Source organism: Tamandua tetradactyla, chromosome 7 (assembly GCF_023851605.1).
Source record: "Tamandua tetradactyla isolate mTamTet1 chromosome 7, mTamTet1.pri, whole genome shotgun sequence".
Lineage (NCBI taxonomy): Eukaryota > Metazoa > Chordata > Mammalia > Pilosa > Myrmecophagidae > Tamandua > Tamandua tetradactyla.
The window spans coordinates 90,397,458-90,422,116 of record NC_135333.1 but is presented as its reverse complement, the minus strand read 5'-3'; the positions used below and the strand labels follow the sequence as shown (position 1 = coordinate 90,422,116).

At 40.4% G+C, this 24,659-nt stretch overlaps 1 protein-coding gene across 2 annotated transcripts in view; it reads right to left on the bottom strand.

Moving 5' to 3' along the window:
• The window catches only part of BMAL2 (basic helix-loop-helix ARNT like 2), an 85,336-nt gene that overhangs the window by 25,873 nt on the left and 34,804 nt on the right, over nt 1–24,659 (bottom strand). For both annotated transcript variants that reach the window (XM_077170383.1, XM_077170384.1), the window contains 6 exons: nt 22,964–23,005; nt 19,769–19,926; nt 6,851–6,930; nt 5,336–5,428; nt 3,217–3,334; nt 2,643–2,786 (listed from right to left, as the gene is read on the bottom strand). In XM_077170383.1, coding sequence (XP_077026498.1) covers nt 2,643–2,786; nt 3,217–3,334; nt 5,336–5,428; nt 6,851–6,930; nt 19,769–19,926; nt 22,964–23,005 — 635 coding nt within the window. The remainder of the gene's footprint in view (nt 1–2,642; nt 2,787–3,216; nt 3,335–5,335; nt 5,429–6,850; nt 6,931–19,768; nt 19,927–22,963; nt 23,006–24,659) is intronic.

Here is a 24,659-nt window from a genome sequence, read left to right as displayed (position 1 = left end):
TGATAACTTTAGTCTCTAGCCAATTTATAATTTGCATCAACCACCACAGAGATTTCAATCATAGTAAGGTAGCTGGATCGGCTGCTATGTTTTCCTCTCATATGAATGCTGTGCAGAATACCTGGTTTGTTTAGGTTTGGATTGGCTTGACTTGGTGTTAGTTCACTTCTAGTCAAATCCTAGGTGAAATGTATGACTTCTTGGGCCATCCGCAGAAAATGACTATTCCTGCCCTTGGGAACTATTCCCACATTATACAGCCATGACCCATTTGGCCACTATGATAAAATTAATATGGTGACTTGGGAAGGAAGTTGGAAAGAGCAGGCACTCTGAGGCAGTCATAGCACTTACATCTGCTACTCACTGCCATAAAAGTGTTTGTACGTTATTTCCTCTAAGAGTATTCATATAGCTCCTAACATTTATTAAGTACTCTCTGCCAGGAACCTTCTAAGCACTTTATAGGTATTAAAACATTTAATCCTCATAGCAAACCTATGAGGTAGGTTCTACTATTATTTCCATTTTACAGTTCAGAAGAATGAGACTGGAAGGATTTAGTAATTTACCGTAAATCATATAGTTAATAACTAAAGTTAGGATTCAAAGTTAGACAGTTTGGCTCCAGAGTCTACACAGTGATCCACTTCACTAAACCATACAATCCAGTGAATATCCCTGTTTTATAGACATGGGAACTGAAGTTCAGAAATTAAGAAATTTGCTCCCAATCACACAGCTAGTAAATGGTAGAGCCAAAATTTGATCAGAGTTAGCCAGATTCCACAGCCTCTTCACCTAGGTGAGCTGTGAATTCACCCTACCCCAGCAGGTCACACACGTGGCTGCACCCCACCCCTCAGAGCCAAGGGCCAGTGGGAAGCAACTGATGGTTCACAAACAGATCTACCCTTAGGACTGCTGATTGGACCTGCCTTGGTTTCTTTATAGTGAAACATAAGAATAGACAGGTTAAGGCCAGACAGGCCTGGGTTTGAGTTCTGGCTATTTGACTTTCTGTGTGTTACTGAACTCTCCAAATCTCTTCTCTCCAACTCTGAAAGAGATAATCATGGTGTTTTCATGAGGATTAAAATACTTCTCATAGTATCTGCCACAGGATAAGTGCTTAATAAGTATTAATGTTTAGCAGCTAAGGTGGTTACCAAAAAATTTCTGGGTAAAACTTATAAATGGATTGAATCTTGCAGTTCTATATAACTATCCTTTTAAAGGATGTGAAAAACAAATCTCACCCTGAAATTTGCATAGCAAACCTTTATCAATAACCTAATACAGTCTTATTCAAAAAAGGCAAGAGACATTTTTGCAGTCCCTGAAATTTCCCAATTAAGTTTAATAGATAAGTATTAAATCAATTCAAAATATAAATGTATAAAAGATTCTCAAGAAAACAGAACCAGGATTTACCAAAGAACCAAGACGTTGTGGAAATTAAAACCACACCTGGAACATCTTAAGAAACTTTCAACAAAAGTGATCAAATCAAAATTAAGCAAATGAACTACCATAGTTTTTTTAAAGACCTAACTTTTATATTTTAAAAAGTAAAAAAAAAATGATGAAGGAGTTTTGTAGTGTAAAGTGTTATTGCCATTTCTTGCAAGTTTTTCCCATTTGCTAGCCCTCAAACTGCAATTTCAACAGCTCCATTAAAATCCTGGGAAATAAAGAAAACACAATTACCTGACAAGTTTTAATGCTATAATGAGCCAATCTAAATATTTCTGGTTAAAAAACTATTTTATTAGGTGTCAGTGGTTACCAGAGTTCAAATAGAATTGAGAGGCTATTCTGGAGGCTACTCTTATGCAGGCTTCAGCTAGATATTGCTAATTTTCACGGTTTGCCAACCCCAATCAACATGATTCCTGTTAACAGTGAAGAACACCCAGTGCTCTCTATTTGCGATCCTACAAAAGTTTCAGCACTAAGTTCACTCTCCAAAAACCTAAAACCTTCAGATGGTTGCTAGGCCAGATAAGTCCCAAAATTCCAAGTTGCCAGTCTCTCCAAGAACATCAATCAGTTCCGTCCCCCATCCCATACTGCTGACACCCCTTTTCAACATGAAAAAGTTAGAATGGGCATAGCCCAAATATCCCAAAAGATTGGAAGAAGGATCAAAGAAGAAGGAGTTAAACAGAGAAGCTAGGCTTTAACAAATGAGTGTGACTACTGAATCATTATACTGATATTTCTTTTTGGTCTCCAGTGTCTTGGAGCAACTAGAAGGAAAAACCTGAAACTGTAGAAGTATAACCCAAACCAAACTCTGAAATCTGTTCTATAACTACTTGTTACAATGTACTTTGAAATTTAATGCTTTTTTGTATATATTTATATTTCATAATAAAAAATGTTAAAACTATTTTATTTTCCTAAATGCTTTTGCCCTCAATTATTTACCTTTTCTATACATTTTGTTTTTTCTATATAGAAAATATTTAGGATATTAATTTTATATCCATGCTTTAAAGCACTTAACATTTAAAAGATAATACTTTTCAGGTGGGTCATGGTGGCTCAGTGGCAGAGTTCTCGCCTGTCATGCCAGAGACCCAGGTTCAATTCCCAGTGCCTGCCCATGCAAAAGAAGAAAAAAAAAAAGATGATACCTTTCTTCTTTGAGTTGGGTAGGCCTTCCTGCTCTTCTTTCACAGAGACTTTACAACTCTTTATCCGACAGAAAAAGGATCTTCTTGAGCCTGAACACATACGAGTTCTTCCAGTGTAGAAATTACTGTCAACCTGCAAACCAGCTTTCACAGCAGAAGAGGCAAGAGAATAGGTAGAAAAGAATGCTTTCAAATAATTGTGAAATTCATCTCCTAATGTTTTCTAATCCTTGATTACATTTTTGCATAAGTTGAAAAAAAGAAATGTTTGTTTACAGCAATGACATGATTGTACAGTAAACCCCAAATTGAAATAGACCAGAAAATATATTTTCCAAGCAATCAATTTTGGTAACTTATAAATACTTGGCAGTTTATCTTTATTTCTCCCAGAGAGTTGATAATACAGATAATTTAGATGCAATGAAATAAAATTAAAGTGAAAATGAAAAAGTTCACTAATTCTCCTCTCAATAAAAGCAAAATTAGCTGTTTTAAAAAACATTGTATTGCTGTACTTTTAAGTAACAATTTATTTACAAAAATTGGTACATGCACTGAAATAAGCACTTACTTTTGGCATTTATTAGTTTCTCTCTTGGTGAAATATCAGAAGAAGAAAGTTGTTCCTTTACTTTGGCAACATCTTTTGGATGTAAAAAGTCAAACAAGCTTTGTCCAGTCAAGCTAGCCTATTCATAAGGTAGATGTTCATTGAAAATTAGTATATAATTCTACGTTTCCTCATACAGACATATGGTAGATACTCCTCCTTTTTTGAAAAGCTACTTTTTCTTACATTCAAAGATACAGCCACTGTACTGTATAATATAACTGAGTGTTAGAAGCAGGGCGACATTTGTAGACAGGAAAAAAAAATACATGTGCAAAGTACCACGCCTGGACACACGCAGACCACTTATAAACACCTTATCATCGGGGCTGTTAACGAATGCTTGTGTAATAAAAAACATTCTCCAAATTACATATCTTACTTCTGAATCACATTATGATTTACTTTCAACCTTTTCATCTTCAGTAAAAGGAAAGAGATAATACTGTGAGAAATGGATGTCAAAGAACATCTGTGATTTTATGGTGTGACTCAGAGATTTACCATACTGTTAAAACACAAAATCCAGTCCAGAACATCTCCTTCTTACCATTTCATCCTCCCAACATGCAAAGCATTACTGGGTCGGAGCCTTTGCTTACATGGTCTTGTCACCTGGAATTCATTACCCCTTCTCTACAAACTCAATTCCCTGACCACTTTGGCCAACTGCTTTTAACTCCCTAGGCATCTCTCTTGGCTCAAAATATCTTCCTTTGCTTTTCTTCTCCCCTTAAAGATTCCCTTCTGAAAAGCTTGGCAGACATTCTACCTTGTATGTGAAGCCTTCCCTCACCCACACTGATCACCTGTCTTCTGCCCTCCTTTATTACCCAAGTGGACACTCCTATAGAAGACAGAACAAGTGAACCAGCTGAATCAAGGAGTATGGATTGGCTGGCAGTTAGACACCTCTTACTAAAAAAAAACACCTATCTGATTTATGCAACAGTCTATTGTGTGTCTGGTTCATGGAAGTCTATGTTCAGAGTATAACTAACTCTCATCCTCATCAGAAACCAGGTTTCTAAATCTGCAAAGCTGAGGGGCAGACTCTGCATCATGGGAATTCCAAAATCCTTCTGCACAGACAGTGAGTCTCCTGGACAGTCTCTGAAATCAAAGTCAGCACACAGAGGCACTGACCTCCATGTCATGGTTTTGGAATTTAAGTGACACCTTGAATTGTCAGTTATCTTACTGGGTGTGGGTGTGTGATTGATATTCTGAATCTCCAGTTATAAGACAGACTATTCAAGTCATGCACCACTTTTGTGTCCCCAGACATAATCAGCGGTATAATTCATTTGGTTCTTGATTCTTCTGCATATAGCCTCATAATATCTCCTTTTCTATTATTTAACTCATTATCTATGAATGTCTAATATCCCCCCAAATTTTTACGTTTGTAGGGAAAAGAGGCTGAAGTGAATGGGAGTTATTCAGAGTTAAAGTTGTGGTCTACCCAATTTCTATTTTTAATAAGATCGTAGGTACTAGTTCATTCACTCTGTCATATTAGTTTCAGTACTGCAATTTTTTAAGAAACTAGTTTAAACCAAATGGTGTTCAGTAATAGGAGGGTAATTTAAATTACCAAGCAATTTAAATAAAGACTATTTTTTAGTTTGTTGCCAGTGATTAGAGCAAAAGCTATAACACTATGCACAGAACTTAATAAATAATAATATTGTCTCAGAGGGACTGGAGAAAGGTAGCTAATACTTTCCAGATACTCTCAGATGTGATACCTCATATCGTCTTTACATTCTGAGAAACAAATATAATCATCACTCCCATTTTTTTCCATAGGAGGAAGCCAAGGCTCTGTAAAATTAAGCAACTTGCTAAAGGCCAGAAAATGAATATTAATACCAGTAATAAAAATCCACACTCTTTCCATCTCCTTTGAAGCTCTAATTTAGTAGAACTTAATCCCACATCCAAATGGGAAAAAAAGGATTCAGGAGAAGTACATTTAAAATGTGTTTGTTAAAAAAAAATTAAACATTAAATCAGTTAAATTTAATTCTTACAGTAAACACTCAGAAATACCTGATCATAATTAAGTTTTGGATACCTGATCATAATTAAGTGTTCTGGAGATTGATTTAGAAACGAAGATAATTTTTCCTCTTTCACATCCAACAACAAATAGGAAGCCTTCTGCAGTCTAGGGATTAAAAAAGTAAAAGTGAATATGTCAGAATATCTTCTGTCTCACACACACATGCAAATTCTGAGGAAATTATTGTGGCAATACAACTCACAGAGGGGTCACAGAGCCCAGTAAAATTAGTGTCAAGAAATTTTCTTAAGATGTAAAAAGATTTATAAAGAACATTAAATTGAATCCCAGTCTAAACTAATGTTTTGGAGGTACAAAGTTCAGCCACTGAATATTCAGTTGAGGTATTTCCTAATAGAAGAAATCTCTTTACTGCATCACGTCCAATGCACTACATAAAGAAAATCTATATAAAAAAAACTCCAACCAGAGCAGCTGTCCGTGGATGCTTTGGGGTGAAGGGCCAGGTGGATGGGGACAAGGAAGGGGTGAGGACATTTTACTGTGTATCTTTTTATACTTTTTTGGGTTTTGAATAATTATAATGTATTATCCACTTGAAAGCTAAAATTTAAAATTCAAATATATCATCTGTTCCCATAAGATCTACCCAGGAAAGCTCCTATGAGACACCCCAAATGCACGCAGGTCTGTATGGACACAGAGAGGATAAGTCGGGCACTCTCAACTGACACTTCCTTGGACTAATCTTTACCAATCATAAATATATGAGGTGAATTAGGTGGATGTGTTCAAGCCAAATAGGGGGCTGGTCCAGGGTTACATTGAGTTATCACTGAAAAACACTTAAAAATTGGTGAGAAAGCTTCCAAAGTGCAACTGTACATTTCACTCTTCAACAATGTGGGGTTTTTTGTTATTTGCAAAATGCCTTTGTACCATGTTTAAATTCAACTGTTCAAATAACACAGTGGCTTTCAAAACAAATTAAAAAAAGAAAAAAGGACAAAAATATCTGTAAACAATCTTTCATGGCTTTAAGCCCAGTAGTCCTAGCACATGGACATTTATCACCTCCAGGGAGCAGAAGCCAATTAATTAAAAGATCCTATTTTCTGTTCCAAATAAACCTCTAGTTGGGTGAATCTGGAAACCCGTGCCCATGAAGTGATGAGGCCAGAAATGACTAACAAGAATTCAGCGGCTCGCTACTCTGCAGGGACCAGGACCCAGAGGGAACAGGATCCAGGGTCAACCAGCTTTGCAGGAGGGAGAGGTTACAGTGGGGACACACCCTGCAGTATGTGACAGGAGTACATTAGGCAGTGCAAGCAGGTTAGTATAAAAGACGAGCTTCGCTTCAGATTTTGGATTGTTCCTATTTTCTGTCTCCACTTTCAATAGCCCAAACTAATAAGGCATGGCTACTTCTAAAACCTAAATTTTTATATTAAAGGAAAATAGAGTTTAATAGAGAGCCTGTGTATTTATAACAGGGAGCCAATTAAAGAAAATGTGCCTCTCTGCCCTTCAAATAAACATAAAGAAATAAATCTGTATACTTACCTTAAGGATTAAGTGTCTGAGCTCATTATCCTGAATAAATGAAGGTCTATAATTATCTCCCACATAAGAATTTGTCATGCCTAAAAATAAACAGGTCGTAAAAAGAGGTAAATGTAGTAAGTGCTCAATAAATATAAGCAATACTCTTCCTGCTTTGTGGTCATGGCGATGATGATGGTTATTTTCTCTTTTAGCAGCCCTAAGACCTCTTTTGTAGTGATGATCTTTCTCCAGTATTTCTAGATTAAAATTTCTTGCATTTAGATTAAATTTCTGGAACATATTCCTTGTTATTCAAATGTGCAGACAATAAGAGTTTTATATGTAAAAAAAGCATTTAAATAAAATATGCATGCAACAATACTTAGAAATCTATATAGCTATTTTTAAAACTTCTTAACTTATTGAAACTGATCATACGAATTACAATGAATGCTGAGACTCTGGAAGTCTAAACACATTTACTGGTTCATAAGATTTTCAAGTAAGAAAGCCCCTTTAAAGATCACATGAGGGCAGACAATGGTAGCTCAGTGGCAGAGTTCTCACCTGCTTTGCCAGAGACTTGGGTTCGATTTCCCGTGCCTGCCCATGTCAAAAACAAAAAACAAAAAAAATTCATTTGGGTGGGCCACGGTGGCTCAGTGGCAGAGTTCTCACCTGCCATGCCTGAGACCCGGGTTCGATTCCCGGTGCCTGCCCATGCAAAAAAAAAAAAAAAAATCACATGGCGACTACATAAAAATATAGAAAATATAAATGAAATAATGCATGTTAAGCCCTTAGCACAGTGCTTATTATACTAAAAAGAAAAAATGTCCCTAAAGCAGCTGAAAGGTAACAAAACAATATGGAATGACTAGGTACAAATTTGACTCGAGAGATAAGAGAAGCATCAAAATCACATCTGCCTTGGTGGCATTCCCCAACCTGACTCGTGGAAGCCCTTCATGGCCACAAAGGTGGACAGTGTAGAGGACAGTTCACAAAGGTGGGACGTCCCTAAATACCTCATGGAAAGGATGATTCAGAGCTAAATCAGTTTTCCAAGCTTACACTTCCAAAGCACGTAACCTCAACCCCCTGCGCCTGGGGACTGCAAGAAAAGTTGCTTCTACAAGAAAGGTGGGGTAATGCCCTGAGACATTTTAACCACATATTGGCCCTTGGATGGATCTGCAGCCTAATTCACAAATTACCTAAGTGGTAGAGAAAAACAAACAAACAAAAAACCCAAGAGCAGTTAAAAAACACCTCATGCTACTACTTGGTAGACTGGTACCGAACAGTATGTCAGTTACCTCAGCGTGGTAACACCACCTAGAGCCCAGCATAAGCAAAAGAAAATCTCCTTAGGAACCTACCTTCATTCCAGGCTCAAAGAATTCCCATAACTAATGTGGTGCTATTATTATTACTACACAATGGCCTGGCAGGACTGTAACAAGGAGCTGAGAAAGGGATGAAAGAAGACTGAGTGCCAGGCCAGCGAACAGCAATAGATCAATTTCAAATAAGGCTGGGACATTTCCAGGTATTCACCAGAACCCAGTAGAATTATGTTGGGGAACCCTGCCCATGTAAATCAGCAGGAAAGGGTGAACTCTGGCAGGTAAGGAAGTGAGGATACACTAAAGATAAAAAGAGGGTGGTAAAAGTATAATCAACGAAGCTAGAGTGAGGGTGATCAATAGAATGCATGTTGTGACATTCTGTTCACACGTCCAAGAGGAGTGTGATAGTTAGGTTCAGGTATCAGCTTGGCCAGGTGAAGGCACCTAGTTCTATTGCTCTGGACATGTGGACATGAGCCAATGGCAAGTGACTCTCATCTGCCACTGATTACATCTGCAGTCCGCTAGAAGGCGTGCCTGCTGCAATGAATGATGTTTGATTTAATTGGCTGTATGCTTAAATAAGAGAGCTCAACATTGCACAGCCCAAGCAGCTCAGCATACCTATCTCAGCACTCGCAGCTCAGCTCAGGCCTTTGGAGATGCAGAAAGGAATCACCCCAGGGAAAGTTGTTGGAACCCAGTCAGCTGCCTTTCCTCTGAAGAACTATACATTTTTAACCAAATAAATCCCCTTATATTAAAAGCCAATCCATCTCTGGTGTGTTGTATTTCGGCAGCTAGCAAACTAGAACAAGGAGTAACAAATTTGGCTCTCAAATTTATTACTGATGGCAAAACAAACAAAAAAGCCTGACTGCTTATGTTTTTCAGTTGGTAAAAAAAACGATCAAAATGACAACCTACTATTACCTCTACTACCTCCATTCACTAATGGAGCTTTATGTGCATTATTCTTTACTCTTAACAACAACCCTAGAGGCCAACGTGTGATCCATATTCTACTGTGGAAAGGTAAGGATTAGAACATTAAATAAGTTGAGCAAGTCACATAACTATTAAGTCAGGGAGCCAGGATTTGAACCCGGGTTTGCCTACAAAACCCACACTCTCTGCTCCTCTGTATTTAGATCAGATATAGGAGGCCCAAAAGCTGTCAGAAGGTGCATGCTATAGAGCTCAGACACTCCAAACGTGGTCTGCAGACCAATGCCACCAGCATTGGTGAAGAGGTAAGTATGGAAATTAAGAATAAGCATCTAGGGGGAAGATAACTATAATTATACACTATGAACAAGGGGTGGTTCAACACAAAAAAATTAATGTAATATACCCACATTCACAAATTGCAGGGAAAAACCACATAATCATCTCAATTGATGCAGAAAGGCATTTGGGAAACTTCAGCATACTTTCTTTTTTTTAAATATTTTTATTAAGAAATCTTCACATACATACAGTCCATAGTTACAATCAGTGGCTCACAATGTTATTGCATAGTATATATTCATCACCATGATCATTTCTAGAACTTTTGTATCACTCTAGAAAAAGAAATTAAAAGAATAAAAAAAACTCATACATCCCAAACCCCTTACCCCTCCCTCTCACTGACCACTAGAATTTCAATCTACCCATTTTTTTACCCCTTATCCCTCACTATTATTAATTTATTTTTTAATCCTTATTATTATTATTATTATTTTTACTGATCTTGTCCATACCCTGGATAAAAGGAGCATCAGATACAAGGTTTTACAGGCACACTGTAAAACCAATCGTCTTCAAGAATCAAGGCTTTACTAGAACACAGTTCAAAAGTTTCAGGTACTTTCCTCTAGCTACTCCAATACACTATAAACTAAAAAGGGCTATCTATATAATGTGTAAGAAAAACCTCCAGGATAACCTCTTGACTCTGTTTGGAATCTCTCAGTCACTGAAATTTTATTTTGTCTCATTTCTCTCTTCCCACTTTTGGTCAAGAAGGCTTTCTCAATCCCATCAGCACACTTTCTTGATAAAGTGTGGAGAGCCGCCTCCCGGGTCTGGCCTAGTGGACACGCTGCGGCCTGCTCTAGAGTTCCCCCCGCCCATCGAGTGAGCCAAGATGGCGCCCGCATCCTGTTTCCGCGTATGACGCACGCGCCCACCAACCCTATCTTCCAATCACCTCTGTATACGTGGCACTAACCTATTGGGTTTGGGCACAGTATATAAGAGGTTACCCGGACAGGGTGGGTGGAGACGACCCACAGGGAGCCGTACCTGACGGCCGCATAGAGGTTGTTCCCCCGCGGGGTATCTTGTCCCGCGTGGAACCTGTAACAGAGAATGCAAGCTTAACTCCAGTAAAGGTCTGTGCTCACAACCGTTGCATGCCTCGAACCCGTGTTTATCACCCGAGTCGGTTTGCCTGCGTCTGTCTCTTTCTCCCCTCCTGTTCCCTTCGCCGGCCGGGGATCAGAAGCCGAACGAGACGGCTGCGGACAAGTGGTGGCCCGTACGGGGAACCTTCTCTCTCGACACCTCTTCTGCAAGGAGAGCCGTACTGTCTCTTCTTGAACTGAGAAGGACGTGCATCCTGAGCTCGCAGCGGACTTCCCGCGCCTGATCACCGCGAGAAGGTGAGTGCTTCCTATTACGTGAGAGTTAAGGGCCGCGGGCTTTCAGGTAGCCCCGGTGGCTCGGGAGAGCTCCCCGAGTGGTTAAGGTACAGTGCCGACTGCAAGCATGGGGCAGTCAGGAAGTTCACCTTTGTTAGACCCTTTAAAGACCCTCTTGAAGCAACGGCACGCGCTTCAAGAGACTCGGTCAGCTTCGTCTGCGGGCGGCTCCTGTAAGAGTGAGCCGCCAACTTGCAAGCCGCCAGAGTCAGACGTTAGTTCGGACGACTCTGACTCGGAGTCAGATAGTAATGACACCGAGGGTGCAGACGTGCCTCCGCTGATCGATTGGGGGAGGCCCCCTGTCTCACCCACGCAGCCTTCCGCCCCGCCAGCGCCTGCTGCAGGGGCGCGGCGGTTTCCGGTGAATGGTTTTGGTGATCTCGCCAAAAACCCTCACCACGGGCTCCCTCTGGTGGCCGAATTAGGTAATTACAGTGGCCCTCCTTTGCGAGACCCGGAACCCCCTACAGGCTGGTCTAGGGAGGGGCAGTTACAGCTGTACCCCCTGCCTGCGTACGCGAGCCCTCGAGACCTTACGTCACCAAGTGATGGAGGGAGACATTTCTGGAAATGGAACCCCTTTTCAGCCTTTAGACCTTTCGGTATGATGGGTGGTTACCAACCACTTAAGCCAGAGCCAGCCTCCGAAATGTACCCAGTTATTATCAATCCCCAAGGTAATAACCAGTATGAGCCATATGATTACAAAGTTTTAAGGGAATTGAGGCAAGCTGTCCATCAGTATGGCCCCAATGCTCCTTTTACCTTGAATATGGTTGAAAACCTTTCCACCCTGAATCATACACCCGCAGATATTTTTCAGCTGGTCCGTGCTTGTTTACCACAGGGCCGATATATAGATTGGAAAGCATGGTTTGAGGAGCTAGCTGAGGAACAAGCCGCAAAAAACGCAGCGGGGAGACGTGGCGGGTGGAATGCAGATATGCTATTGGGGAAAGGTGCCCACTCCCAGAATCAAACAGGGTTCCCTCAAGAAGTCTACGCCCAGATTTTCCGTTGTTTCGTAGGAGCCTGGAAAAAGCTGACAGGTGAGGGAGAGGCTCAAGCCTCACTCAGCAACATACATCAGGGCCCCACAGAACCCTTCGTGGATTTTGTAGCCAAAATGCAAACTGCGGCTGAGAGAATTTTCTCAGATCCAGGAGTGGCAGAGACTGTAGTTAAACAAATGATATTTGAGCAGTGCAACAAGGAATGTAAAGTTATCCTAGCACAAAACAGAGGAAAAAACCTGACGGAATGGGTTCGGCTCTGCAGAGATGCTGGTAGCCCGTTAACTAATGCAGGTCTAGCTGCCATGCTAGCCAGCTCCTTACAAGTAGCTGCAAAGAAATCCAAAGACCTAGGAACAAAGCCAAGAGGATGTTATCATTGTGGCCAGTCAGGACACATCAAGAGAAACTGCCCCAATAGAGACCAACCACCCGTCACTCAACAATTTGAGAGGCCGCCCGCGGCGACTAGACTATGCGGTCGTTGCCACAAGGGACCCCATCGCGCAGAAGACTGTAGGTCAGCCTTCAGTGCGCAGGGTGAACGCCTCTCCGGCCGTCCTGAGCAGGCTCCAAAAAACGGGCAGAGGGGGTCCGCCCTCGTGGTGGGCCCCCGCCCCCTTGCTCACCATTCGACAACGCAGCACCTGTCCAAGTTCGTGCATCCTCTGGATCAGCCGGACTGGACCTCCGTGCCACCTCCAGACTCGTACTGACCCCCTCCATGGGCGTCCAATTGGTGGGGACCTCCTTTAAAGGGCTCTTACCAACGAAGACTGTTGGGCTCATATTAGGGAGAGCATCCACAGCCCTGAAAGGACTAACAGTTATACCAGGCATTGTAGATTCGGATTTCACAGGCTTTGCCCAGGTTATGGTTCAGTCTCAGCAAGGCACCCTAGTCATTGCAGAGGGTGATAAGCTGGCACAGCTCCTGCTCTTGCCCAGCTTACATGCATCCTTCCCGAGTAGAACCAGACAGAGAGGAAATAAAGGGTTTGGATCTACTGGAGAAGTTTTTGAAGGCCTCCATATGTCCCTGGAGTCTCGACCCATGCTAACTATTAAGGTACAAGGCAGACCCTTCATGGGCCTGCTAGATACCGGGGCCGATCGGTCGATCATAAGACAACAGGAATGGCCCTCCGCCTGGCCGACGTGCAAGGCGGAGGAAACCATTAGAGGAATAGGCCACGGCCTGTCCCCGAAGGCTCAACTGTCTGTAGCCTTATTTACATATAATTTTTTAAATGAAAATTCACTAGGAATGACACCTGCTCTTCAGCATACTACTCCGAGTCCTCCACATAGAGGTCTAGTCCGTTGGAAGGATGTCCTGTCAGGACAATGGCAAGGCCCTGACCCAGTGCTCAGCTGGGCCAGAGGCTCTGTTTGTGTTTTTCCCCAGGAACCAGGACGTCAACCTGTGTGGGTTCCGGAAAGACTGGTGAGAACCGTGACGTCGCCCGAGGACGCCAAGGAACTGTTGCCCAGAAAATTGATAAGCCTCCAACCAGAGCCACCAGATCTGGTCTCCAACTCTGCTGATGATGGCGACGAACGACAAGATGACAACAGGAGCGCTAGTCACCCTTCTATCGTATAGAAAGGGGACCAGCTTTAAAACCTCCCTACCTTTACTAACCTCTCCCAACAGGTGGATTCAGACCTTCGAGTGCTTGGGGATATCAAGTTGACCCCCGTTGACTTCGACCTTTCCAAACTGGGCGAGACTGTACAAAGTCTGTGGAACCGAGTCACCTCATGGTTCTCTTGGCCCAATTTGACTACTTGGATCCTCGTGGCAGTGGGACTATTAGTGGGCTTAGTCACTGTTAAATGTTTGTTAGAACGCTTGTTCCAGACACAGCAGCAATTACGTGTCACTACCATGTTGGCTATGTCACTCGCCCCTGATGCTCCTGGCAACAACCGTCCCGCTACCCAGTCCTTCCCCTCACCGTATGACCCGTCCCGGCCACTCAGGGCGGGGCGCTCGAAAACAGGATCTGCTGCAAAGCCCATGGCCGTGTCCCGGGTATAAAAGGCGGCACCAGATGTCATAATTTTGGTCTTAGGATGATCTCTAAGGCAGAGTCACGGTCCTGGCCAGACTAGACTCCGGCCATTGCACAGAGACATCTAGTGACACCCTCGACTCTGGTTGCCGCTCTCCTGAGCCCCGCTTAGCCCAGTTGCGAGGCGAAGCACTGCAGGGAGAGTCACGTTGTTTCCAGTTCACGGGCTCTCCGGTCTCTATATGAGGAGGCATTCTGGTTGGTGCCTAGCAAGCCTAGTCCAGACTCCCCAAAGCACCAAAACATGTAGTGGGCCGCTCAAGCCCACGGGAGCTCACTCATCAATGGAGACACTGGGTCAAAATAAATAAAAAAGGGGGAGATGTGGAGAGCCGCCTCCCGGGTCTGGCCTAGTGGACACGCTGCGGCCTGCTCTAGAGTTCCCCCCGCCCATCGAGTGAGCCAAGATGGCGCCCGCATCCTGTTTCCGCGTATGACGCACGCGCCCACCAACCCTATCTTCCAATCACCTCTGTATACGTGGCACTAACCTATTGGGTTTGGGCACAGTATATAAGAGGTTACCCGGACAGGGTGGGTGGAGACGACCCACAGGGAGCCGTACCTGACGGCCGCATAGAGGTTGTTCCCCCGCGGGGTATCTTGTCCCGCGTGGAACCTGTAACAGAGAATGCAAGCTTAACTCCAGTAAAGGTCTGTGCTCACAACCGTTGCGTGCCTCGAACCCGTGTTTGTCACTTAAGTTGGTTTGCCTGCGTCTGTCTCTTTCTCCCCTCCTGTTCCCTTCGCCGGCCGGGGATCAGAAGCCGAACGAGACGGCTGCGGACAATAAAGACCTTTAAAAAATAGGAATAGAAGGAAATTTCCTCAACATAATACAGGGAATATATGAAAAACCCACAAATAACAGCATACTTGATGGTGAAAGAGCGAAACCTTTCTTTCTAAGATAGGGAACAAGAAAAGGATGTCCATAGTCACTGCTGCTATTCAACACTGTGCTAAAAGTTCTAGCTACAGCAGTTACACAAGGAAAAGAAATTAAAGGCATCCAAATTGGAAAGGAAGAAGTAAAACTCCCACAATTTGGAGGCAACGTGGCTCTATATTTAGAAAGTCCTGAAAAATCTACAGCAAAGCTACTAGAGCTAATAAACAAGTTCAAGTGATGGGATACAAGATCAACACGCAAAAATCAGTACTGTTTCAATACACTAGTAATGAGCAATCTGAGGAGGAAATCAAGAAAAAAGTTCCATTAGCAATAGCAACTAAAATAATCAAATATCTAGGAATAAAATTAACCCTGGCTATAAAGAACCTGTACAAAGAAAACTATAAAACACTGCTAAAAGAAGTCAAAGAAGACCTAAATAAATGGAAGGATATTTTGTATTCATGGATTGGATAGCATTAAGATGCCAATGCTAGCCAAATTGATTTACAAATTCAATGCAATACCAATCAAAATTTCAACAGCCTACGTTGCAAAAATGGAAAAGCCAATCATCAAATTTATTTGGAAGGATAAGGGACCCTGAACAGCTGGAGAACTCATACTTCCTGACTTCAAAGCATATTACAAAGCTACATTGGTCAAACAGCATGGTACTAGCATAAAGATAAGCTATATTGACTAATGGAATAGAATTGAGAGTTAAGAAATAGACCCTCAAATCTATGGTCAATTGACTTTTTAATGCAAATTTTGTTGAGATATAGTCACACACCATATAATCCATCCAAATCAATGGCTCACAGCATCATCATACAGGTCAATGGATTTCTACCAAGTCCACACAACCAGGAAAGAAATGTCTCTTCAACAAATAGTGCTGTCAGAACTGAATATCCATGTCTAAAATAATGAAAGAGGCCCTCTATCTTACACTGTACACAAAAACTATAGACCTAAATATAAGAGCCAGGGCCATAAAATTCCTGGAAGAAAATGTAGGGCAGCATCTCCAAGATCTTGTGTTAGGTAATGGTTTCTTACCATTACATTTATACCCAAAGCACAAGCAACAAAAGAAAAAATAGGTAAATGGGACCTCCTCAAAATTAAAAATGTTTGTACTTCAAAGGACTTCTTCAAGAAAGTAAAAAGGTAACTTAATCAATCAGAGAAAACATTTGGAAGGCACATATCCAAAAGGGCTTAATATCCAGAATATATAAAGAAATTCTTCATATATCCATGGTAAAAAGACAAACAACCCAATTTTAAAATGGGCAAAAGACTTGAATAGACATTTTCCCAAAGAAGATATACAAATGGCTAAAAAGCACATGAAAAGATGTTCAACATCCCTAGCTATTAAGGAAATGCAAACCAAAACCACAATGAAATATCACCTCACACCTGCTAGAGTGGTTGCTGTTTAAAAACAAGAAACAACAGAAAACTACAAGTGTTGTTCGAGAGGATGTGGAGAAACAGGTATTACACTACTACCTTGTAATAATGACATACATTTCTTATATAGTTCATGAAAGAAAATTCTTAGATTTATACTATTTAACCACAGTCATCATCCACAACAAGGCTCCCTGCGTTAAGCAATCCCATGCTGGTAGGAATGTGAACTGGGCAGCTGCTATGGAGGCAGTTTGGTGGTTCCTCAGGAAGCTAAGTATACAATCGCCATACGATCTGGCAATAACGCTACTAGGCATGTACAGAAAACTGGTGCAAACAGATATTTCAACATTGAAGTTCAAAGTAGCATTATTCACAATTTCCAAAGATGGAAACAACCCAAGGGTTGTTTTTGGAAACTAATGAATGGGTAAACAAACTGTTGCATATACATACTATGGCTATTATTATTCAGCTATAAGAAGGAATGAAGCCGTGATGCATGGCACAGCATAGATGAACCTTGAAACATTACGTTGAGTGAAATAAGGCAAACACAAAAGGAAAAATACTGCATGATCTCATTAATATGAGCTAATTATAATAAACAAAGTCAGGGAGTTAGAATCTAGAATATACCAGCATATAGAATAGGGGTCAAAAATGGGGAGCTAATGCTTAATTTGTATAGAATTTCTAATTAGGTTGATTGTAAACGTGTGGAAATGGGTAGAGGTGATGGTAGCACATTATTCTGAGTATAATTAACAGTGCTCAAGGGTGTGTGAAAGTGGCTGAAAGGGGAAGTTTAGGGCTGTGTAGGTCACAGGAAGGAAAACTAGAGGATAAAGCATGGGATTGCTTAACACAGTGAGCCTCGTGGTGGGTGATGACTGTGGTTAAATAGTAAAACTCTAAGAATTTTCTTTTATGAACTACAAGAAATATTATTACAAGGTATTAATATAAGTGTGGTATACGGGAAAAACCTGCAAACTAGGGATTGCAGTTAACAATAATGTTGTAATATTCTTTCATCAACTGTGAAAGGGTAACATACCAACCCTAAGTGTTAACAACAAGGAGGTATAAGGGGTAAGGTTTTCTTTTTGGAGTAATGAAAATATCCTAAAATCGACTGTGGTGGTGAATACAACTCTGTGATTATACTGAGAGCCAATGATGGTACACATTGGAGGGACTGTATGGAGTGTAAATACGTCTCAATAAAACTGCTAAAAAAAAAAAAAGAATTAGCATCTAGATACTTTTATAGAAATGTAACTTTGTTGAAGGAGTCAGGCACATGATCATGTTTCCAGTAATTAACTGCATTTTACAATGGACTGGGTGGATGGGGTGGGGTGGGGGGTGTCGAGTGGACCACTTTTCCTTCACCCAGATAATCTGAGAAATACTGCTATAGAGTGTAGTGAAGCAAATCATTTGCCTTTAAAGTAATGATGCTGCGGACCAAATAACATGATCTACAGGCAGCTCTCTGATGACCCGGCCTCTACGCTTCTGCCGAGGTGTCTGGGGTTATATTCTGATGAGTGCACTGGAATGCAGGTCCATGCTCTTCAAGTCAACTTGCTTGCCAGCTGCGCTGACACAGGATCTGGCCAAGACTTGCGGGTGAGTGCCTGACCTTCTCATTTTTGTGTAGAAGTGGGCCCATGGTGAAAGCTATGCTCTGTTCCAAGGCATCCTCTCTGGAGTTACACAGCGTCTCCTTCCTGTTGGGTTTCATAGCATCTCATCTTACTCATGCTCCACTGTAACACTTAATGCACTAGGTTTTAAGGATCTCTTTATGAGTCTTTCTCCCTTATTAGACGGTGAACCAACCCCTCAGGCTCAGCAACCTTGCCTTATTCATTTTTATATCCCAGCATTGACAGGAACCTAGGAGAGGCTCAATTACTGTTGTTGAATTACTTGATGGATCTGTGGCTTTTCCCCTAGGCCCCCCCAGGACATTTCTAATGTGAAAATAGTTGAGTAATTTTAAGGTTGTAATCAAATGACCTCATTGGAGCCTGCAAATTTTTATTGCTAAAAGATTTCAGGGAAATATTACAAAAAATTTATGCAAGCCCCAGTTGTGGGTAAAAGAGAATCTTATTTCCTAATAGACCGTTACAAGAATAAGACCTTGAGTCACGCTCCCAAAAGGAAGAGTCCCAGGCAGTATTCCAGCACTTGCGCTGCTTTCCATCACATTGAAAGGATCAGTGTTACATTCTTTTCCTTCTTACACACTAGGTCCGCACCCCCAAAACTAGCCGATTAGGGTACATAAGTTGTTTTTCTGCCATCTGTGCAAATCTAAAGAAGGTGATTTAAAATATCTATTTTTACAACTTGCACAAATTACTATTAAATAAGCCTTCAGTTAGTTGTCTCTAGTTTTACTTCCCAATTCATATTTGCTCCCTCTTCTCCCAAATGAACTTATTTCACCAGATCTTCTTCTGTTCATTATGGAACATGATCCTCTTTGCCTGGGCCCTGATTTGCACAAGTAGTCCAAGTTAATACTCTTCTCCTCTAAGCCACTTCTACTTGACTTGGCAAGTTCCCTGTATTCTGCCCGCATAATTTCCTTTATCTCTGCAGTAGAGCTTCCTTTTCCTGGCATCCAGTGCAGGGTAGAGATCTAAACTAAGACCCTCCTTCGTCCTTTGCTCATTCTATATTTCGACTCTTTGAGCCAAATAGCTCTAATATCTTTAATAGCTTCACAAATCTGAACTTTCAAGAGTCTTTTCCTCTGTGGTCTTCTGCTCGCTCTTCTTCTGGTCTTCCTGTCTTCTCAGTATGTCTAAAACTCAGTTCTAGTTCCATTAGTTTGTCCCCAAGTTTGACTGGGGTTATTCCCAAACCAGTTATGATTTCTATTAAACATATGTGTATACACACACACGTTTTCATTACGCATCAACTTAAAATTCCAGCTCAAGTTGGGGAATTGCTAAAATCAGAAAGAATCACACACACATACACACACACACACTAAAAGGCTATGACTGAGGGTCTCTTCACTCAAGTCTAATATAAGAGAAAATACTTTAAGTGAAATTACTGATTTAGGAAATTTCCTTTGCTAAGAATTGGAATCTGTCAATAACTTAAATTTAAATAAGTATTCTACATTTCAGACTCTAAAATACTGAGAGGTTATTGTAGCATAGGTATTATCATCTTCACATTATAAATGTGGAAGCAAACAGAAACACAAAAACCTGTTCAAGTTCACACAGTAAGTATAAGATAAAGCTTTCTTGGAACAAAGTATTCCGACATCAATTTAGTGTTCTCTCCACATACGGAATATGGAAAAGCTTCATTCATAAAGCACAAAGATACATTTATGCAGAATCTCAAAAGCTAATAACAACAAAATAAACCAGTCAGAGACCTCAACTACAAGGAAGGCTTTACAAGGCGAAGTGTGGACGCCATCTTCAAGCTCACCTTTCAAAGATTTCAAGTGTTGAACGGCCATTCTTAAAACTGTAAGTTTGTCCAGTTTACGTGCCATGGGATTGCACTGTGGGATCATTGCACTTAGTTCTTCAATCAGATTGTTCATTTTATCTCTCCTCCGCTTTTCGGTTTGGCTGTGAGCTTCTCTAAGAAGGAAACAGAACGTCCTTTATATTTAAGACTCCTCAGATCCACAGCTACCCCGGGAGGTGCTGACGGAAGCAGGGATCGAGCCTAGCCAGGACAGACTGCTCTTCCTCCCAACGTGAGCTCTGCAGCTGCCGCTGAGAGAAAAGGTGGAAGCTGCAAGGAACAGGGATAGCAATCACGAAATCCATGTTTCCTCTACCCACACCTTCCACTCTTGCTCTGTTCTTCCCTAGCTTATTTCCTTAAACCTTCAAGAACTAAGTCATGTCTCTGACAGTCACAGTGGTTTTCTTGTATGTACCCTCTATGAGAGGAGGCTAACTCCTCTCATAACCGCTTAAATGGTTAAAGCATCTTTACCTAATTCTCTCTCATACCTCCTCATCAAGGGTCTAGAAATGCACTTAAGTTTCTTCCCACTATAAAAATCCTTTCCTTAATTCTTCATTTTTTCCCCCTGCTAATACTGTCCTTTCTCATCCAAGACTTAGTTTGTACTCAGTCTTTTACTTCCCAGCCACTGATTCATGTATTAAAATCAAGCTTCCACAATCATGACCCAACTAGAACTATTCTAGCAAAGGTTGTCTTATACAATCCTTACACTGAATTCGACATCTCATTCTTTGCCTGGCTGCTGTCACACTCTCTCACACCTCCTCCATTCTCCCTGCTCAGCTCAGTTCCCTTCGTCTCCTTGTCCAGCTCTTCCTCTATCCTCAATGCTGGGGTCCACCAAGACCCCCTACGTGGCACCATCCATTCTTCACCCTGTAGTGATCTAATTTCCTCAGAAGGCTTCATAACCACTCATAAATAAGTTAGTATTAAATCCCTATCATTCCTATGTCACCCATTTCCAGACCCTTGGAACTAGACTGCTGCATCTAAATGACTCTTAAGCACCCCAAAACTCTCAAGAAACTCAAAACCAAAAGTTCTCTCCAATTCACCCCATTTCAATTCCCCTTCCTCCACTACCCCTAATTTATTCTTCCTTCTACAGGGTTTACCTTGGTTGGTAACATCACATCTATCCAAGTCAAAAACCTCGACACGTTCTAGAAGCTTCTCTCTCCTTCACCTTGAAGAGCCAAATAATCCCAAATTTGCATAGATCCTAGCCTGAAAATACGTCTTAAATCTGTCTTCTTTCTGCCCACTCTGCCACTGCCTTATGAAAAGCTCACTGAACAACCAAAAGCCTCTTTTAGTAGGTTTCCCTTCCTCTACTATTCTTGACCTCTTCCAGTTTACCCTACCCACTACTTCTAGACTTATGTTCTAAAACAAGTCAAATCATCTGAACGCATTGCATAAAACCGCTCGATGCATTTCCACTGACTAAGAGGAATGGCCAAACTCCTCAGGCTTTACTCCCCAGTTTCATCTCTCCATGTCTTTTCCTTATGGTCCCAAGTTTTACACAGCAGCAATGCCAAGCAACTTGGTGGTCCTCAAACATGCCAAGTGTTTCACATCTCCTTCACACTTTGTTCTTCACTAGGCTTCGTATAGCCTTTCCTTTTATATTCTTGGAAAAGTCCTATTCCTTCTTCAGAACCCAGCTCAGAAATTATATTCTTCTGTGCTTTTCCTGATTACTGCATAATTAATTACCTCTCTCTCAGCTAATTCAATACCTCTTACATAGAACCATATTTCAACAAACCTATGTCACCATCATTTCTAGTACATCACAAAGAAAGAAAAATGCTGCCAACTACTAGTAAGATATCACTAATAGTAAGATTTCACAGAAAATAAAATGTGGGGGGAAATGTATAACAGAATCGAAGAATTATGCTATGCTTTTCACACTTTATTACAATTATTTGTCATTTTCTCCTACAACCTTCAGAGCATGGCAACTCCATATTTTTTAGATAGAAGAGTTTAGGGGGACAATATAACAGAAAACAGGTTAAGTAGAAGACTTGCCCTGTATCTGTCCTTAGACAGACTTCAAATTAGAGCAAAATTAAAAAGTTATTTTCCACATAAAAGACAGGAGGGGGGAACTAATGGGACTAATTCCCTCTGACCCCATTTGTATGCTTTGGGGTAAACTAAATAAAATTCAAATTGAAGCAAAGACTACATGTATGTATTCATAAAATTCAGACTATCTACTCAAATTTTATTCACAAGCAATTTTTAGCTTGAAATTTTACAGTTAAGATAATGTGACAGCTATACTCTTGCTAGAAAGATCACTTCTTTCTCTCGGACTGCCCACTAGCAGGGCAGCAGCAAAGGATGGAGACACCTGACTCCAGGAATGGGCAATAGGAGGGGTCTTCTCTAAAGGAGCTACGATTTGGAGGGAAGTGAGAGCAAAGTACAAGCAAGGCCACTGGAAAGAGCTATAAAGCTAGGTAACTCAGAGGAAGGTAGAGTAACCACCCTTTGAATACGGAACTTTATTTGAAGGAGCTGCATCTATAAAGAAGTCTGAAGGGCTTCACTGAGGAAAGTCATGTTTTTTCAGAAGCTAGTTTTCTGCTTTATAAATGATCAGTGCCTGGCTTTTCATTCTGTGTACAGCTACCGCCATTTTGAATCATTTCAGTGTTTTGCAGAATCTTATCAGAAAAAGAATAAATGAAGAGATGGCAAAATTCAGATTTGGCTGTGTTGCCAGATGTTGAAAAAATCTTTGTTTTCTTCAAAGAATATATTGAAACAAACGACTTATTGACAAAGGATTTATGACTTATTTCTAGTAATCAGATGCTTCTCATAGGTAGTTATGATTTATATTTATACCTGGCTCTCTAGGACTTAAAAAAGTAATAGTTGCTTTTAATAAACAGTCATTTTAAGAGAAATTTAAGGGTACAAAAGTGAAAATGTAAATAGAAAAGAAAGGAACAGATACCTGATAATAGTCCTTACTTCTAAGAGCACAAAAAATGAGAAAAAACTAACATTCAAAAACCGATTCAGTCTTGACATCACAGAGAATTGGCCAAAGTTTTGCATGTGCAACATTTTTCACCCGCCATGTACCATCTCAACAGTTCAACGTACCTGAAGGACTTCATTTTTACTTGTTGTTCACCATCTTCCATTCTATAAAAAAGCAGGAAAAAATATTAAACTATATGAAATGACTTTTCTGTAATTCTTGAGAGAGAAATAAATATGAGATTTAGTATAATAATCCTAATTCCTATTAAATCTTTAATTACAAGTGGTATCACTGAGCACATGGTGACCTGAAATGCTCATTGCTATCTATATGAGTTTAGATCCTATTAAGACTGATGAGCATACCATTCCCACGAGGTAACAAAAAAATAATGGAAATAATTGATGTGCTATTGAGAAGTGATTTCATGCGAACCTTGAGAACGAATAAAATACTCTTAGAAATAACATTTAATAAAATAAAAATATTATTTTTAAAACAATTGATGACTTAGCCCCCAATTTTATGATCGCTATATTAAAACCAGCCTGAAAAATGCATTAAAAAATCTCATACTTTCAATCAATGAACTTTATTTTATCTAAAAGTTTAGCTGGCTGGTAAAAAGTATTACTGAAAACCAGAAACTTGGGTCATTTGTCAATAATATTAAATTTCACATTAGTATGTTCCCCAGTATCAGCAATGCAGTTACCAGACCACTCCTGAAATGAATACACTGATGGTGAAAGAACACTTTCAACATTAAAAAAAGCATAAAGGCTGATTAGTTTTTTAAAACATGTATTTTTATCTTTTTTGTATCCCAAAAGTATCATCTGTTTATTGGAAGGACATTTGAAAAACTGAGGGAAAAGCACCCCTAATCTCAGCATCTGGAAATAACAGTTAATATTTTAAAGTGTCTCTTTCTACTGTCTTTTCTCGACATGTGGATACATACCAAAAAACTCAGCTTTGACTATTTAACTTAGTGATGATGTGTGCTTGTGTTGTGTATGTGTGTACATGCCTGTCTGTGTGCTGTACATATGATAAACAAAATTAAGTTCATAGTGGTGCAAGGGCAGTTCAGTGGTAGAAGTCTTGCCTGCCACGTGGGAGACCTGGGTTCGATTCCTGGCCCATGCATTCCAAAAATAGAGAAAAGAAAAAAAAATTCAATAAATGATGCTGCAACAACAGGAAAAAGAATGAAATGTGACCCCCACCATACAGCACACACACAAAAATTTAAGATCATAGTGTATAATTTTTTAAGTCTTGCCTTATTTACTCAACCCTAAAATATGAGTATTTTCCTATATCTTCAAATATTCTGAAAGAACATGATTTGAAATTATTAAATAGAGTAGTCACTGATTAGCTATACCAGAACTGATTTCATCAGGTTCTATTTTGGATATTTCAACTGCTCCAATTTTTCGGTATTATAAATAATAGGGCAAGAAATGTTGTGGTGCATGTATCATTGATTATTTCTCCAAGTGTAAATTTCTAGAAGTATAATTTATTGACAACTATTTTAAGGCTTTTGATTCAACATACCAAATTTTCCTCCTGAGAGGCTTATCAACAATCATTCTTCAGGTTTTGCAAGAAGTTTGACCTACCTTCAAACCATTTTATTCATTTGAATTATTTTATTTGTATTTCTAATAACATTTTTAGTAATATTTTTCTTCTAATAAAGATAATACATATTGAAAATTTAATAAACTTTATTGAGATGCATATAAATATTCCAAATAAAGAGCACCACTAAGATAAAACCTTAATCAAAAGGCGTTTTCC